Below are 16,106 nucleotides of genomic sequence, written 5' to 3'. Positions count from 1 at the left end.
ATGTGTTTACTGGGTTTAATGTGTTTACTGGGTTTAATGTTTAATGTGTTTACTGGGTTTAATGTGTTTACTGGGTTTAATGTTTAATGTGTTTACTGGGTTTAATGTTAAATGTGTTTACTGGGTTTAATGTGTTTACTGGGTTTAATGTTAAATGTGTTTACTGGGTTTAATGTGTTTACTGGGTTTAATGTGTTTACTGGGTTTAATGTTAAATGTGTTTACTGGGTTTAATGTGTTTACTGGGTTTAATGTGTTTACTGGGTTTAATGTTAAATGTGTTTACTGGGTTTAATGTGTTTACTGGGTTTAATGTGTTTACTGGGTTTAATGTTAAATGTGTTTACTGGGTTTAATGTGTTTACTGGGTTTAATGTTTAATGTGTTTACTGGGTTTAATGTGTTTACTGGGTTTAATGTGTTTACTGGGTTTAATGTTTAATGTGTTTACTGGGTTTAATGTGTTTACTGGGTTTAATGTTTAATGTGTTTACTGGGTTTAATGTTTAATGTGTTTACTGGGTTTAATGTTAAATGTGTTTACTGGGTTTAATGTGTTTACTGGGTTTAATGTGTTTACTGGGTTTAATGTGTTTACTGGGTTTAATGTTAAATGTGTTTACTGGGTTTAATGTGTTTACTGGGTTTAATGTTTAATGTGTTTACTGGGTTTAATGTGTTTACTGGGTTTAATGTGTTTACTGGGTTTAATGTGTTTACTGGGTTTAATGTGTTTACTGGGTTTAATGTGTTTACTGGGTTTAATGTTTAATGTGTTTACTGGGTTTAATGTGTTTACTGGGTTTAATGTGTTTACTGGGTTTAATGTTTAATGTGTTTACTGGGTTTAATGTGTTTACTGGGTTTAATGTGTTTACTGGGTTTAATGTGTTTACTGGGTTTAATGTGTTTACTGGGTTTAATGTTTAATGTGTTTACTGGGTTTAATGTGTTTACTGGGTTTAATGTGTTTACTGGGTTTAATGTGTTTACTGGGTTTAATGTTTAATGTGTTTACTGGGTTTAATGTGTTTACTGGGTTTAATGTGTTTACTGGGTTTAATGTTTAATGTGTTTACTGGGTTTAATGTGTTTACTGGGTTTAATGTGTTTACTGGGTTTAATGTGTTTACTGGGTTTAATGTTTAATGTGTTTACTGGGTTTAATGTGTTTACTGGGTTTAATGTGTTTACTGGGTTTAATGTGTTTACTGGGTTTAATGTGTTTACTGGGTTTAATGTTTAATGTGTTTACTGAGTTTAATGTTTAATGTGTTCACTGGGTTTAATGTGTTTACTGGGTTTAATGTGTTTACTGGGTTTAATGTGTTTACTGGGTTAAACTGTGTGGTGTTTTGAACCTCTGTGTTGGGGGAAAAACTTTAAACCTCTTGTAAATTTTGATCATATTGTTTACAATCTTATAAATCTTGCCCTGTTGCCCCCCAAACAAACCCATACATTCCAGTATTTCTTTTTTTGATTTTATTTACCCAACATTTCATATTGCCCACACATTTACAAACACAATACAAACATGGCCACTAATCCCCTTTCCCCTTCAACTTCTGTGGAAATTGATCACAGGACATAGAATAAATACTGCATGAGGCTTCTGCCCAGATTCCTGTTCTATGGTTTGATGTTCTTGTGGTATTGTAGCTATATTAGGTGCAAACTTTTTTGGTCTTTTTTCCAGGAACAGCTTTTACTTCTCAAACCTCATGATCACATCAGTGAGGTCAGTGTGTATATTCAGAGCCAACACTGAGTGTGTGAAGTTGTTACTGAAGAAGAGATGAAGACGCTGCACTTGGCTCTGATTCTGCTCGTGCTGTCCGGTATGAAACATCATCTCACTCTTAGACAGAATTATTGTTCAGAGTTTTATTGTTTGCTGATTGATGTTGCAGTGTGTACGCTCACTTACTGGATCATACACTTACACACACATTATTCTGTCTAATGCTAGTGAACATTTCCTTTTCATCTGATGAAAGATTTCTGAAGGTGATTTAGCAGTAAGTTAGTTTCAGCTGCACTGTTACAATCCTGATATACAGAATAAATTATTAATCATTCAGGATTATTTAACAAGATTAGCTCACTACAGGGCTGTGGCTTAGTAAGAGTAAGAGCTTTAAACATGAATATTTACAGATAAATTATTGAGTAAAATCCAAACTAATAAGTTCTAGATCTAGAAGTCTGAGTTTGTATGTGTGTATATATAAACCACAGGGCTGTCGTGTCTCTATCATTAGAAATGAGTTGTAGTGTTTCTGTCTAACATTCATCTGAGAATTTGTTTAAATGTGTAAAGTAAAATAAAATCTGATGAAAAGGACTGTACAGATAGAAAGTAATTTTTTTGTAAATATACAGATATACAGTATACAGATACACACACAACATATAAAACATCAGTATAACTTTATCACTCTCTTTTAATCTCCATTTATTTCTCTACACAGGTGTTCTCACTCAGGACAGATGGAGTGTGAAATATCCTGATAAACCGATCTGTGCTGTGAGAGGATTCAGTGTCTCCATTCCCTGTAGTTATTCTTATCCACAAAATCATCAGGTGGAACAAAAGCTTTGGTGCTCGATGAACTCAAACACAGATTTCTGTTATAAACCACCGTATGTTTATAACAGCTCATCAAACACCAAGTCAGACTTTGAGTTCACTGGAGACGACAAATCAGACTGCACTTTGTTAATCCACAATGTACAGTTCAGTTATTCTGGAGAGTACAGATTCAGATTTATAACTAATGTGGACAGATGGACAGGTGATCCTGGAGTGACTCTACAAGTTACAGGTAAATTTTAAAGATTAAAATTAAGATGTGAAATTATTGTTTCATTTGTATACTGTACTCTCTTTACTGGATTATCAGAGGACATTATTCAAGAAGACATCATTTAAACTTAAATCTACTTGAATATCCTGCTGGCTAATTATGATCTCTCAATAAACTCTTTAAATCAATAGCTCCATAAATTTGTACTTATATTAGTGAAGAATGATGGAGTTTTGTTTGATACTTTAGGACACGAGTGTATTATAATTATTAGCCCCCTCTCAGTCCTGAGTCACTGACATGGAGTCTTTCCTGCTCTCTGAAAAAGATTTAAAGGTGTCACTAATCAGGCTCAGTGGAAACGGAACCCTTAAACAAGGAGACTCGTTAAATCTGAGGTGTGATGTGAACTGTACACACACTTCCTCACAGTTTGTGTGGTCTAAGAACAACCAGCGCTTAAATACATCAGGACCTGTTCTTCCCTTTCCTGCTGTAACCGTGAGGGATTCTGGGAAATACACCTGCACTTGGGAAACCAACGTCACATCAGGATCTGAAACCATCAGCCTTCATGTCGAGGGTGAGTCCATCTGATCACAACATTCCTGAATGTCTCAAATGATTACTGATGGAAATAATTTGATCATGATGTGCACTTACACTTCTATAACAAGTGACATGTTCAGATAATATTTACATGATAAATATCACTGGATTTAACAGGTGACGCCCCTGAAAATCCTGAACATTGGTTAATCTGGGTCATTGTTTTGGTGATTGCCGGAGTGAGTGTCCTCGTCTCAGTAGCTGTGATTCACAACAGGAGGTAAAACTCGGCATGTTTCCATACATTCCAATCTACACAGCAATATTTAACATGTACAGTATTGTTCCTTACTCTGTTTAATTGAGATGTATGAGATCACAGGGTGAATTCTGGAGCATGTCCATGTGCACTGTGTGTTTTCCTGCTTCTGTTAGGAGGAAATTTAAAGCTCCAGAAGAAATCGTGGGGGAAAGTGGAGAGAAAACACGGGTAAGACCTTCTCAAAGACATGTGTCTTTAAGTGTACCTTTAAAAAGCGTACTACATACTTAAAGTGGTAAAACTTTACATCTACACTTTAATACACACTAAATGTAGAGTTCTGGAGACCTCATGACAACTGAAGTGTATTTGAATTGTTTATATAGATTTTAAATGCATGTAGTTCTGCTTTTCCCCAGTTTTTTGTCCTAATTTTATTATTTCACTGAACTTTCTTACATCATACTGAGGAATTATTTATAAGGGATTACTTTAAAATCTACATTTTGGGGAAATTACAGAAAATTCCTGTATTTTTATGTGTATACTCTGCAGTAGTTTAGGCCTTGAGTCTAAAGTGACGTTACACGAACTGGAGCTAAAATTCTGACAGGACTGTGGATGAGTTGATCGTCTACTAAACATCAAGTGTTAATGGAACTGGACCAATAAAGTGTTACTGATTTTTCCTACACTGCTGTACTTTAAATCTGATGATGAGAGTGTTGTGTTTTTACAGACAAAGCCACAGTTCAGCTCTCACGTTTCTCATCTTACTGATGAAGAAATGTTGAACAAGGAGCAAGTGACTTACTCGTCTGTCCAAAAACAAGCAGCAACCGAAGGGTAAAAAATATAGAGAGAGTATAGAGTGGAGCTTGCTTTTAAAATACAGTTTAATATGTTGTAGAATTGTAAAAACGTACACTGTGTTAGCTGTGGGGTTTTTCTCTCTTTCTCGTAGTTCACAGCTAAACCGAGACCCTCAGCCTGATGAAGAAGATGAAGAAGATAAAGGAGGAGTGATTTATGCTCCTGTGTGGATCAAACCCAACAAAGGAACCAAACAGTAAGAAGGAAAACATAAAATATCCACAAATTCATGACTTAAGAATGAACACAAATGAATGACTTCAAAAGCAGCGTGTGATTTAAGCTGTTATGGAAAACAGTGGCGGGTTAAAGTGAGACTAAAGGAGAATTGTAAAAGCAGTGTGTGTTCTCATTGTTCATTCTCTAAACTCACAGTGTGATATTTAGCTAAGAAATAAGGAATAAAACACTCAGTGGTGGGCTGTTATTGCATTTTTATCAATAACAGCATGTTTTATTCATCTTAAACCACCACAATTAACCAGTTTTCATTATTAAAGAACATGAATACTTTTTAGAAGTTTATAATTGCTTTCAATTGCTCTTGAACATCTGTGAAATGACTTTAGTTCCTGTTCTGACTGACGCCGTCACAGCTATAAACAGTCGTTTCCTCACCAGCCTCTCTTATATCTTTAAATGTACGTGTGTTAGCAAGAAACCACAAAGTGTAGCATAAAAGCAGACCAACATGCAGAGTCTGTGGTTGATAAACATGTTTGTGTGTCATTTCAGGTGTGGTCACACTGAGCAGCAGGAGGAGAACGATCCTGTAATCTACAGCAGTGTGAAAATAACCTGATGATGCTTTCACACCTCATTCAACCCCAGTGCAGATGAGTTTTATTTAATCATCATCATAAAACCTCATCAGACATTTTCACAGTGCATGTAACTATGGGTTTTGGGTTTTGGGTTCATGAATATTAATTAGGTGACATCCACGAAATGCACGGATGAATACAGTTTCTATAGGTGCAAACTTTATTTGCATATGACCATCCTACGCTGAGAAATTAGTTCCCAAGATCATCCCAATATATTTGCTCTTTCCAACCAGCTACAGCCAAAAAGTTATATTTTCTGAAAGTATAGATTACGACCTTTCTTTCTTATTTTTAGAAACAAATGCTTTGCATCTCGCATTTACATCTGAATCCACGCTTCCCGAACGTTTGTCACTGCGTGGTGGCCTCGTTTAGTGAGAGAGTCGAACCACCATTTTGTGTAAACTACTTTGCCGAGACGACATTTTGTTTGCCGACATAGGCGAAAAATCCATCTGTTCGATCGAGGAAATTTTTTAATTTAACGAGTGAATACTGCATCAAATTATTCGGAAAAAAATATTTTTGATATATATGCAATTATTTACCACTATTAGTACATTTTTTAAATGAAAAAAAATTCATAGACCACGACTGTACGTGGTGTTTTTGACATCTTCTCTGCAAATATGTTCCAGGTTGTGTTTTATAGCAAATTAAAATTAAAACACTGATTACAGTGAAAAAAGTAAAGCCAGCATTTCTTCTTGCCTCTGGCATGATCCCAGAATGTATGTATTCAGGAAAGCAATGGTTTTTCAATGACCATGTGAAATATCAGGAAATTTATACTTTATTATATAGAGACATGTTTTTTAAATCTACAACAGTTATGAAGTGAAACCTTAAAAAGTGTCTTTAATCTGTAACGCTAAAACTTGACACCTTGAGTGTTTTTTAATAATGCCAATTCATATCATTTACTTGATGTACAGCACACTCACTGTAACTTTGAAACTGTGATGCCAAATATAACTACAACTACATTGCAACATGATTTTACTGAAAATGTACATTTATTACCAGATTTATTAAAAATTTCAGCCCTAAAAGTTTTTACAATACTTTACAAGACACTTTCATTAATTGTTTATGTGATTTGATGTTTTACCTGTTGAAAATGCTCTAGATGAGTTGATGGTCATTTGTGAAAATTTGTGGTTTTATTTTAAAAACGAAATTACATTCAAATTCTCATAACTTTTGATGTAGAAAAGATATTCAAACTATTTTGGAATTGTCTCAATGAGATCTTTCAGAAACAAGAAAAATACAAAGTTGAAAATATGATGGTGGTTGCTAATTCTACCTCTTCTTCTTCTTCTTCTTCTTCTACTTCTTCTTCTTCTACTTCTTCTTCTTCTTCTTCTTCTTCTACTTCTTCTTCTGGCTTGTGGGTTCTTGGCAGCCCATAGATCTGTCTGGTAAAAGTGATTGAGGAGGGTCTAAGGTGCAATCTTATCAAATTTGGGCCAAGTGCAGTTAGCATCACCAACGGGTCAAACTTGGGCCTAATTTGTAAGTACATGTTTAGTCCAAAATTTTAAAGCCCTGGCAACTCACCCTATGACATCAGTGACCGCTTCATTAGATTTTACTCCATCTTAGATTTTGTCAAAATCTGTTCTCGTTACTCCTCCGACAGATTTTGACCATTGGTCACCAAATTTGGGATACATGACCATCTTCTGAGTAAGCCTCACAAACCTATTAAAATCATTTTAAATACTCAAAACAGTTAGCCTGTAACGGGTCAACAAGAAACTTTATGCACAAACACAAAGCTCTGCTTTCAGGATTGTGACCTAAGGCTATGCAACAGTTTTAATGACAGCACCATCTATTGGTCAAAAGGTACAATAACATGCTTAAAATTCCTACATCTAAAGGCCTGGTCACACTACAAGACTTTAACCGTCGGCAGATCACTTTGCTGTTCGGACTACATGACTTCACTGTATGTCTTTTTGTCCTTGTGGTGTTCACACTACGCGACACTTCGTAAATGATCCACAAGAGGGCGTCGCACATCACACGATCTGACAACAACTCTCAACCTGTTGACTTGCTCTCTCATTGGCTGGAGGTCGTAGCTACAACTGACACCACGTGATGTTGAGTCAGCCGACCGTCCCAGATATTTAACATGCCAGATATCTGGATTTTGTTTTGACCCATCAGCGAGCCTCTTTGATGCGTCGTTGAGTAGTTCACACATAAAGATTGCCGAGCACTGATCACCCGCTGATTTTCCCATGATCACAGACCGATCTGTCGGCCAGCTCGTTAATTTGCAAATCGGGCTTAAATTGGGCTTAAAATCCTGTAGTGTGAACTAGGCTTAACTGACATTATTGCTCCTCGTCCTCCAAATTTTCTTCATCTTTACCAGATTTGGCTCAGATTTGAATCATCTGGACATCTGGACAGATGTCTAAACATCAAAATATATAGTGTCAGCAGTAGTGTCAGCTGCAGCATATATATATATGCTGCAGCGTTGCGGCTGGGCAACGATTACATTTTTTAATCGCAGTTATACGGAAAATTGAACAGGTAGCCTATCTATCTATCTATCTATCTATCTATCTATCTATCTATCTATCTGCCTACCCACCTATCTATCTATCTATCTATCTATCTATCTATCTATCTATCTATCTATCTATCTATCTATCTATCTATCTATCTATCTATCTATCTATCTATCTATCTATCTATCTATCTATCTATCTATCTATCTATCTATCTATCTATCTATCTATCTATCTATCTATCTAAAATGAAAATGTCCATGTAAAAGTTTGGTGCTTTTCTACATCTTTGTTTATCCGCCGGTTCTATTTCTTCTCCGGTTCTTCTGAGTGCCGCAGCAGTCTTACAGTCATCCCAAATGCTCTCATTGGTTGAGACGTGTGATGACGTTTATCCCAAGCGAATACGGATCAAGATCCCACCCTTCCCATCACCCATGGTTTGTCTGTATGTGTATTCAGAGCCAGTGAGCAACAGACTTTTAAAATAATTTACAAAATAATAAAAACTGTGTTAACACACAATAAAATAATTGTTGGCGTTAATTAATTAATGAGTTAACGCATTAGGGCTGGGCAAGTTAACGCGTTATAACGCGAAAATAACACGTTAACTTGCCCAGCCCTAATATACAGTATATATATATATATATATATATATATATATATATATATATATATATATATACAGTGAGGGAAAAAAATATTTGATCCCCTGCTGATTTTGTACGTTTGCCCACTGACAAAGAAATGATCAGTCTGTAATTTTAATGGTAGGTGTATTTGAACAGTGAGAGACAGAATAACAACAAAAAAATCCAGAAAAACACATTTCAGAAAAGTTCTACATTGATTTGCATTTTAATGAGTGAAATAAGTATTTGATCCCCTATCAATCAGAAAGATTTCTGGCTCCCAGGTGTCTTTTATACAGGTAAGGAGCTGAGATTACAGTAGGAGCACTCTCGGGGAGTGCTTAATCTAAGCTCATTAACTGTATGAGAGACACCTGTCCACAGAAGGAAGCAATCAATCAGATTCCAAACTCTCCATCATGGACAAGACCAAAGAGCTGTCCATGGATGTCAGGGACAAGATTGTAGACCTACACAAGGCTGGAATGAGCTACAAGACCATCACCAAGCAGCTTGGTGAGAAGGTGACAACAGTTGGTGCGATTATTCCCAAATGGAAGAAACACAAAAGGACTGTCAGTCTTCCTCGGTCTGGGGCTCCATGCAAGATCTCACCTCATGGAGTGTCAAGGCAGCTGGGACCATAGTCACCAAGAAAACAATTGGTAACACACTACCCCGTGAAAGACTGAAATCCAGTAGCGCCCGCAAGGTCCCCCTGCTAAAGAAAGCACATGTACAGGACCATCTGAAGTTTGCCAGTGAACATCTGAATGATTCAGAGGAGAACTGGGTGAAAGTGTTGTGGTCAAATGAGACCAAATCCAGCTCTTTAGCATCAACTCAACTCGCCGTGTTTGGAGGAGGAGGAATGCTGCCTATGACTCCAAGAAGACCATCCCCACCGTCAAACATGGAGGTGGAAACATTATGCTTTGGGGGTGTTTTTCTGCTAAGGGGACAGGACAACCACACCACATCAAAGGGACGATGGACGGATCCATGTACCATCAAATCTTGAGTGAGAACCTCCTTCCCTCAGCCAGGGCATTGAAAATGGGTCGTGGATGGATATTCCAGCCTGACAATGACCCAAAACACACAGCCAAGGCAACAAAGGAGTGGTTCAAAAAGAAGCACATGTAGTGGCCTAGCCAGTGTCCAGACCTTAATCCCATAGAAAATCTGTGGAGGGAGCTGAAGGGTCAGCCACAAAACCTTAATGACTTGGAGAGGATCTGCAAAGAGGAGTGGGCCCAAATTCCTTGAGATGTGAGATGTGTGCAAACCTGGTTGCCAACTACAAGAAATGTCTGACGTCTGTGATTGCCAACAAGGGTTTGCCACCAAGTACTAAGTCATGTTTTGCAAAGGGGTCAAATACTTATTTCACTCAATAAAACGCAAATCAATGTATAACTTCATCATTCTTTGACATCATTTCTTTGTCAGTGGGCAAACGTACAAAATTAGCAGGGGATCAAAAAATTTTTTCCCTCACTATATATATATATATATAGTGAGAAAACAATTTTTCCCCAAAGCCCCAATATAGTGTACAAAATTAGCAGGGGATCAAAAAATTTTTTCCCTCACTATATATATATATATATAGTGAGGGAAAAATTTTTTTGATCCCCTGCTAATTTTGTACACTATATTGCCAAAAGTATTCGCTCACCCATCCAAATAATCAGAATCAGGTGTTCCAATCACTTCCATGGCCACAGGTGTATAAAATCAAGCACCTAGGCATGCAGACTGTTTTTACAAACATTTGTGAAAGAATGGGTCGCTCTCAGGAGCTCAGTGAATTCCAGCGTGGAACTGTGATAGGATGCCACCTGTGCAACAAATCCAGTCGTGAAATTTCCTCACTCCTAAATATTCCACAGTCAACTGTCAGCTGTATTATAAGAACGTGGAAGTGTTTGGGAATGACAGCAACTCAGCCACGAAGTGGTAGGCCACGTAAACTGACGGAGCGGGGTCAGCGGATGCTGAGGCGCATAGTGCAAAGAGGTCGCCAACTTTCTGCAGAGTCAATCGCTACAGACCTCCAAACTTCATGTGGCCTTCAGATTAGCTCAAGAACAGTGCGCAGAGAGCTTCATGGAATGGGTTTCCATGGCCGAGCAGCTGCATCCAAGCCATACATCACCAAGTGCAATGCAAAGCGTCGGATGCAGTGGTGTAAAGCACGCCGCCACTGGACTCTAGAGCAGTGGAGACGCGTTCTCTGGAGTGACGAATCGCGCTTCTCCATCTGGCAATCTGATGGACGAGTCTGGGTTTGGCGGTTGCCAGGAGAACGGTACTTGTCTGACTGCATTGTGCCAAGTGTAAAGTTTGGTGGAGGGGTGATTATGGTGTGGGGTTGTTTTTCAGGAGCTGGGCTTGGCCCCTTATATATATATATATATATATATATATATATGCCTGCTAGTCATGTGACCTACTAATATTCAAGCAGAACTTGACAACAACAAGCACTTAATGTATGATAAAGGACAAAGCTATATGTTTGCATTGAATGTATAAGATATGTGTAGAAGATATATAAGATAAGATACATGCAGAAAAAATCATAATGCAAAAAAATTGTGGTATGCCATTTTATATGTATTTTTTTTTACTATTAATGAACACAGATGATAATGATCAGACTCACTGCTATGTTAATGTATTTGCCTGTTATTTGTTTAAATAATGCTGATTAAAGGGATTTTGTTTTGTTTGTTTTACTCTTACACCAGACCCTCAAGTGTCATGAACAATATCGCCATCCAGTGGTGAAAACCTGAACCTCTGAATAGTGTCCAGTTTTTATTTTCTCTTTATTTACATAGCTTTTGTAATAAAGCCTCTGGTTAATCAGGATCCTCTGGGTGTGAATTCATGAGCATGTTTTAACCATCATCCATCCAAAAAAGAAATAATCACATGATTTAGAGCTTAAACACAATTTTATTGTTCTGTAAGAGTAAAAGATGTGGTTTAACACAGAGACTGGAAGTATTTACTAAATATGCCGTGTGTACAGACGAGTGTGTTGGTTGTGTTGCAGGATGTGCAGGTTTCAGTTGTGTATCAGTTGTATTAACTAGCAACTTCATGAACATTTCAGTGTAAAAGCAGCGTGTACTGCATCCTGTAGAGTAGCAGCTCACTTCAAGCACTGAAACAGGAGAAAGGAGGATAGACTGCTACTCTAATTTACATGCAAAACATCATAAAAGCAGTAAATGATCCTTAATCAGGACATGTATAAAAGTTATAGTTTGAGTAAATTCTAGAAAATGATAGAATCTTATAGAAACTAAGAACAGCAACACATGCAAGAAATAACCAAGTCATTTATTATGAAATGAAGCTCAGATGCAACATACAGGAAGTGTATATGCTGTGTAATATTTTTAGCTCAAGAGGAAACAAGCCTTTAAGCTGTCATGAGGCATGAAACTGAGGTCAACTCATTGTTATTATACATTAGCGTAGATTGCAGAATCTTCCTCCTGCTGCTGGGTGTTAGAGTAGATAGCAGAATCATCCTCATTCTTCTGGACATTAGAGTAGGTAGCAGAATCATCCTCATTCTTCTGGACATTAAAGTCCATGGCAGAATCGCCCTTCTTCTGCTGCTCGGTGTGGACACTCCTGCGATCACACAGAAACCTGTTCACGTGAATTGCTGTTAAATGTCACTTTATATGCTTTAAGTGAGACAGTTTGTGTGAATCATGCCAAGTTTTACCTCCTGTTGTGAATCACAGCTCCTATGATGACCAAGACGACAATCACTCCAGTGATCACCAAAACAATGACCCAGATTGACCAATGTTCAGGGTTGTCAGGGTCGTCACCTGTTAAATCCAGTGATATTTATCATGTAAATATTATCTGAACATGTCACTTGTTATAGAAGTGTAAGTGCACATCATGATCAAATTATTTCCATCAGTAATCATTTGAGACATTCAGGAATGTTGTGATCAGATGGACTCACCCTCGACGTGAAGGCTGATGGTTTCAGATCCTGATGTGACGTTGGTTTCCCAAGTGCAGGTGTATTTCCCAGAATCCCTCACGGTTAGAGCAGGAAAGTGAAGAACAGGTCCTGATGTATTTAAGGGCTGGTTGTTCTTAGACCACACAAACTGTGAGGAAGTGTGTGTACAGTTCACATCACACCTCAGATTTAACGAGTCTCCTTGTTTAAGGGTTCCGTTTCCACTGAGCCTGATTAGTGACACCTTTAAATCTTTTTCAGAGAGCAGGAAAGACTCCACGTCAGTGACTCAGGATTTCTCACACAGATAAAAATCTAGTTATTGAGTAATAAACATCAGCTACATGAGATTTCTTCATCAAATTAAAACTGGACTCTAACTTACTTTCACTTTTCATGTAGTCAAATAAAGCAAAATTATTTTATTTATTCCTTTTGGTGAGGAAAGTAAATGATGCAGATAAATCATTTGGATCTTTATTTTAATCTTTAAAATTTACCTGTAACTTGTAGAGTCACTCCAGGTTTACCTGTGAATCTGTCCACATTAGTTATAAATCTGAATTTGTACTCTCCAGAATAACTGAACTGTACATTGTGGATTAACAAAGTGCAGTCTGATTTGTCGTCTCCAGTGAACTCAAAGTCTGACTTGGTGTTTGATGAGCTGTTATAAACATACGGTGGTTTATAACAGAAATCTGTGTTTGAGTTCATCGAGCACCAAAGCTTTTGTTCCACCTGATGATTTTGTGGATAAGAATAACTACAGGGAATGGAGACACTGAATCCTCTCACAGCACAGATCGGTTTATCAGGATATTTCACACCAAATTCTCTGTCCTGAGTGAGAACACCTGTGTAGAGAAATAAATGGAGATTAAAAGAGAGTGATAAAGTTATACTGATGTTTTAGATGTTGTGTGTTTTCAAGTTCCTGCAGATACAATATGATAAATTATATTTATTAACTATTTAAAAACATGCACACTAGAGGGCAGGAAAATAGTAGATCACACACACACACACACATCTACAGATATTTTCATTTAGAAATAATACAGTAAAGTGAATAAATGATTGGGAAATAAATATTAACATATGTGTAAATACAACACACATTAATTTTAAATTAATTTAATTAATAATAATTGTCATAGAAACCAGATTTCAAGTGAAAATGATTCATCTTCATTAAAGTGATTTCTTTTGAATATGTTAATAGAGGCAGTAGACTAGACCTGAATCAGTGAAGGTTTTATTCATTACATGTTTTATTTAAAGTGTTTATTCATTAGGACGATCCTGTGCTCATTGGTTCAGACAGGAAGAGAAGATTCCGGATCAGATGATTGTTAGAACGACAAAAGACACGCTAAAGTCCACAACCTAACTCAACTCGACTCATCTAAAATTTACAAAAATCAGATGAACAAATCAGTAAAAGCAAAGCCAAGAGCAGCTGATTCATTTGGATTTCACTTGATTTCACTTCATTTGTCTGCAAATGTTCTTAAAGATAAACATGTATGAAGCTCTTGCTGAAGCCACAGCCCTGTAGTTCTTAAAGAATCCTGAAAGCCATCTATGACGATTCTGTACAGCTGTTTAAAAGGAGCAAATTTATTCAGATTTATCCATTAACACTTTTCAATATTCTGCACTATTTCAAGACTCTTTATCTTATCTTAAAAGTGTCATGTGTCTCTGTCACTCTTTCAAAAGCTACGTCTCAGTAACTCTTTCAACTACTGCATGATTTTACTGCCATCATAAAGACCTTTCAAAAGAAGCAAAACACGACAAACACGACTCCTCATTAAATATCATCTTAATATGACCTCTGGGGAAAAACTGACACATGATATGAATGGTTTTATCAGTAACCTGTCTGAAATGTAGTACAGCTACCTGGAGCTCAGTCTTTTCTGTCTTTCAGTTAATTAAAGGTCAAAGGTTAGATGGAAAGAACTGCTTTTGTCTTTGTGTTGCACTTACAGTGGCTCTGTTAATCATGTGAATCGAAATAATGGCTTCTGTATGTGCAATGGACTAAAGAAAACACACACACACAAATAGAGCTTGATCTTATCATTGCACTGAGAGTCAAGGACATGAGCAAGTTCATTACTAATGTGTTTAATCATGATTATTGACTCAACCAAACTGAAACTTACTTAAAATCATCATTAGAAGCGTTTTATCAGACAGTAATGAAATGTTCACTAGCATTAGACAGAATAATGTGTGTGTAAGTGTATGATCCAGTAAGTGAGCGTACACACTGCAACATCAATCAGCAAACAATAAAACTCTGAACAATAATTCTGTCTAAGAGTGAGATGATGTTTCATACCGGACAGCACGAGCAGAATCAGAGCCAAGTGCAGCGTCTTCATCTCTTCTTCAGTAACAACTTCACACACTCAGTGTTGGCTCTGAATATACACACTGAGCTTGATCATGATAAGTAAAATCTTCCTGAAGTGATGAAATTAGCTATAGTTACAACACCACAAGAGCCTCAACCGTTTATAACAGGAAGACAGACAGAGGCCTCACAAAGAATTTTGTCCCCACAAACTTTTAAAAATGCATGTGTCCAAACTTCAACCAGTGAAATATTTACATTATATTAACAATCAGGTGAGTTTAACACCATAGTGCTTGAGCTGAAAGTAGAATTTATAAACATGCAGCAAGACAGAGACACTCTTTGGACTGAGATTAATGCTGTAATAGAAGAGCTCTACCTCAGTGATCTAACAATAAACACCACATAGATATATAGAGCATATATAGATATATATAGATATAAATAGCATATAGAGGAACGCAATGCCAGTCAGCAGTCACTCAAACCAGCAGAGAATAGGCCACCTTACACTCAGATCCTAAGCTCATATTCAGGACCATCAAACCCCCAGCCACAACCACCAAACACAGAGACAAAGCCACCAAGATCCCAGACTGAGCCACATAATTCTGATGAGAAAACACGTACTGACAGACAAACACCCCACAAAATCTCCAACACACAAAAACACTGATGCAGACTTTGTCATACTAATAGCTAATTAGCCTCTACAACTATGTCTACACAAAGAAACAGTGGAGAGAGAGAAGGTTATTGTAAGGAGGAGCCAGAGGCCGCAGGAGTCGAATCCATAAGCGGATCTTTATTAATAATAATCACACAGGCAAAATCGCAGTCAAAAAACAAACGCGAGTCAAAACCACTGGGACGAGAAAACAAAACCGAAAGCACAAAACGGAGCGTGTAGTCAGAGAAACAGGCAGGGTCATACACGGAAATCAATATCAGAGGCGAGGCAAGGCAAGAATCGGACGTGGAAAACAGGCCAGGATCATACGCAATATCAATCTCAAACACAGAAATGCTCAGTAGGTCATGTGAGGACGATACTTCACGTAAAACAATGCGTGCGTGGGGTATTTATGTCCATTGGAAAACAATCAGTGAGTCACGTGAGTAATTAGTATTCCGGAGAGGGTTCACATTCGTGTTGGGATGTTACAGTTATAGACATCAAGCATCTGGAATATAATGCAGCCAGCCACTCCTCCATAAACAGCCATTTATAAA

General features: G+C 37.3%; 2 protein-coding genes across 4 annotated transcripts in view; one reads left to right on the top strand and one right to left on the bottom strand.

Moving 5' to 3' along the window:
* Positions 1 to 1,733: 1,733 nt before the first annotated feature.
* LOC131344081 (uncharacterized) overlaps positions 1,734 to 16,106 on the top strand; it is a 95,182-nt gene continuing 80,809 nt past the window's right edge. Inside the window, exons 1-8 of one of the 2 annotated variants that reach the window (XR_009203280.1) lie at positions 1,734 to 1,841; positions 2,475 to 2,828; positions 3,139 to 3,393; positions 3,537 to 3,639; positions 3,795 to 3,849; positions 4,361 to 4,467; positions 4,586 to 4,690; positions 5,230 to 8,295. Coding sequence is in view for 1 of the 2 variants with exons in the window: in XM_058376037.1 (XP_058232020.1) it covers positions 1,799 to 1,841; positions 2,475 to 2,828; positions 3,139 to 3,393; positions 3,537 to 3,639; positions 3,795 to 3,849; positions 4,361 to 4,467; positions 4,586 to 4,690; positions 5,230 to 5,296 (1,089 nt within the window). In the remaining variant the exon portion in view is untranslated. Of the gene's footprint in view, positions 1,842 to 2,474; positions 2,829 to 3,138; positions 3,394 to 3,536; positions 3,640 to 3,794; positions 3,850 to 4,360; positions 4,468 to 4,585; positions 4,691 to 5,229; positions 8,428 to 16,106 lie in introns of those variants that run through there. The other variant, XM_058376037.1, reaches the window with a different exon arrangement.
* Positions 11,451 to 14,976, bottom strand: LOC131344082 (uncharacterized). 2 transcript variants are annotated; one of them, XM_058376039.1, is made up of 5 exons: positions 14,856 to 14,976; positions 13,000 to 13,356; positions 12,497 to 12,751; positions 12,245 to 12,353; positions 11,451 to 12,165 (listed from the first exon to the last, which is right to left on the bottom strand). In XM_058376039.1, the coding sequence occupies exons 1-5, from the start codon at positions 14,896 to 14,898 to the stop codon at positions 11,973 to 11,975; spliced, it is 957 nt and encodes a 318-aa protein (XP_058232022.1). In that variant the 5' UTR covers positions 14,899 to 14,976; the 3' UTR covers positions 11,451 to 11,972. The 2 variants fall into 2 exon arrangements, with proteins under 2 accessions (XP_058232022.1, XP_058232023.1); XM_058376040.1 differs by having other exon boundaries at positions 11,451 to 12,147.

The sequence above is a fragment of the Hemibagrus wyckioides genome, linkage group LG23 (assembly GCF_019097595.1).
Source record: "Hemibagrus wyckioides isolate EC202008001 linkage group LG23, SWU_Hwy_1.0, whole genome shotgun sequence".
Taxonomy (NCBI): domain Eukaryota; kingdom Metazoa; phylum Chordata; class Actinopteri; order Siluriformes; family Bagridae; genus Hemibagrus; species Hemibagrus wyckioides.
This window is presented reverse-complemented; position numbering and strand designations above follow the sequence as displayed.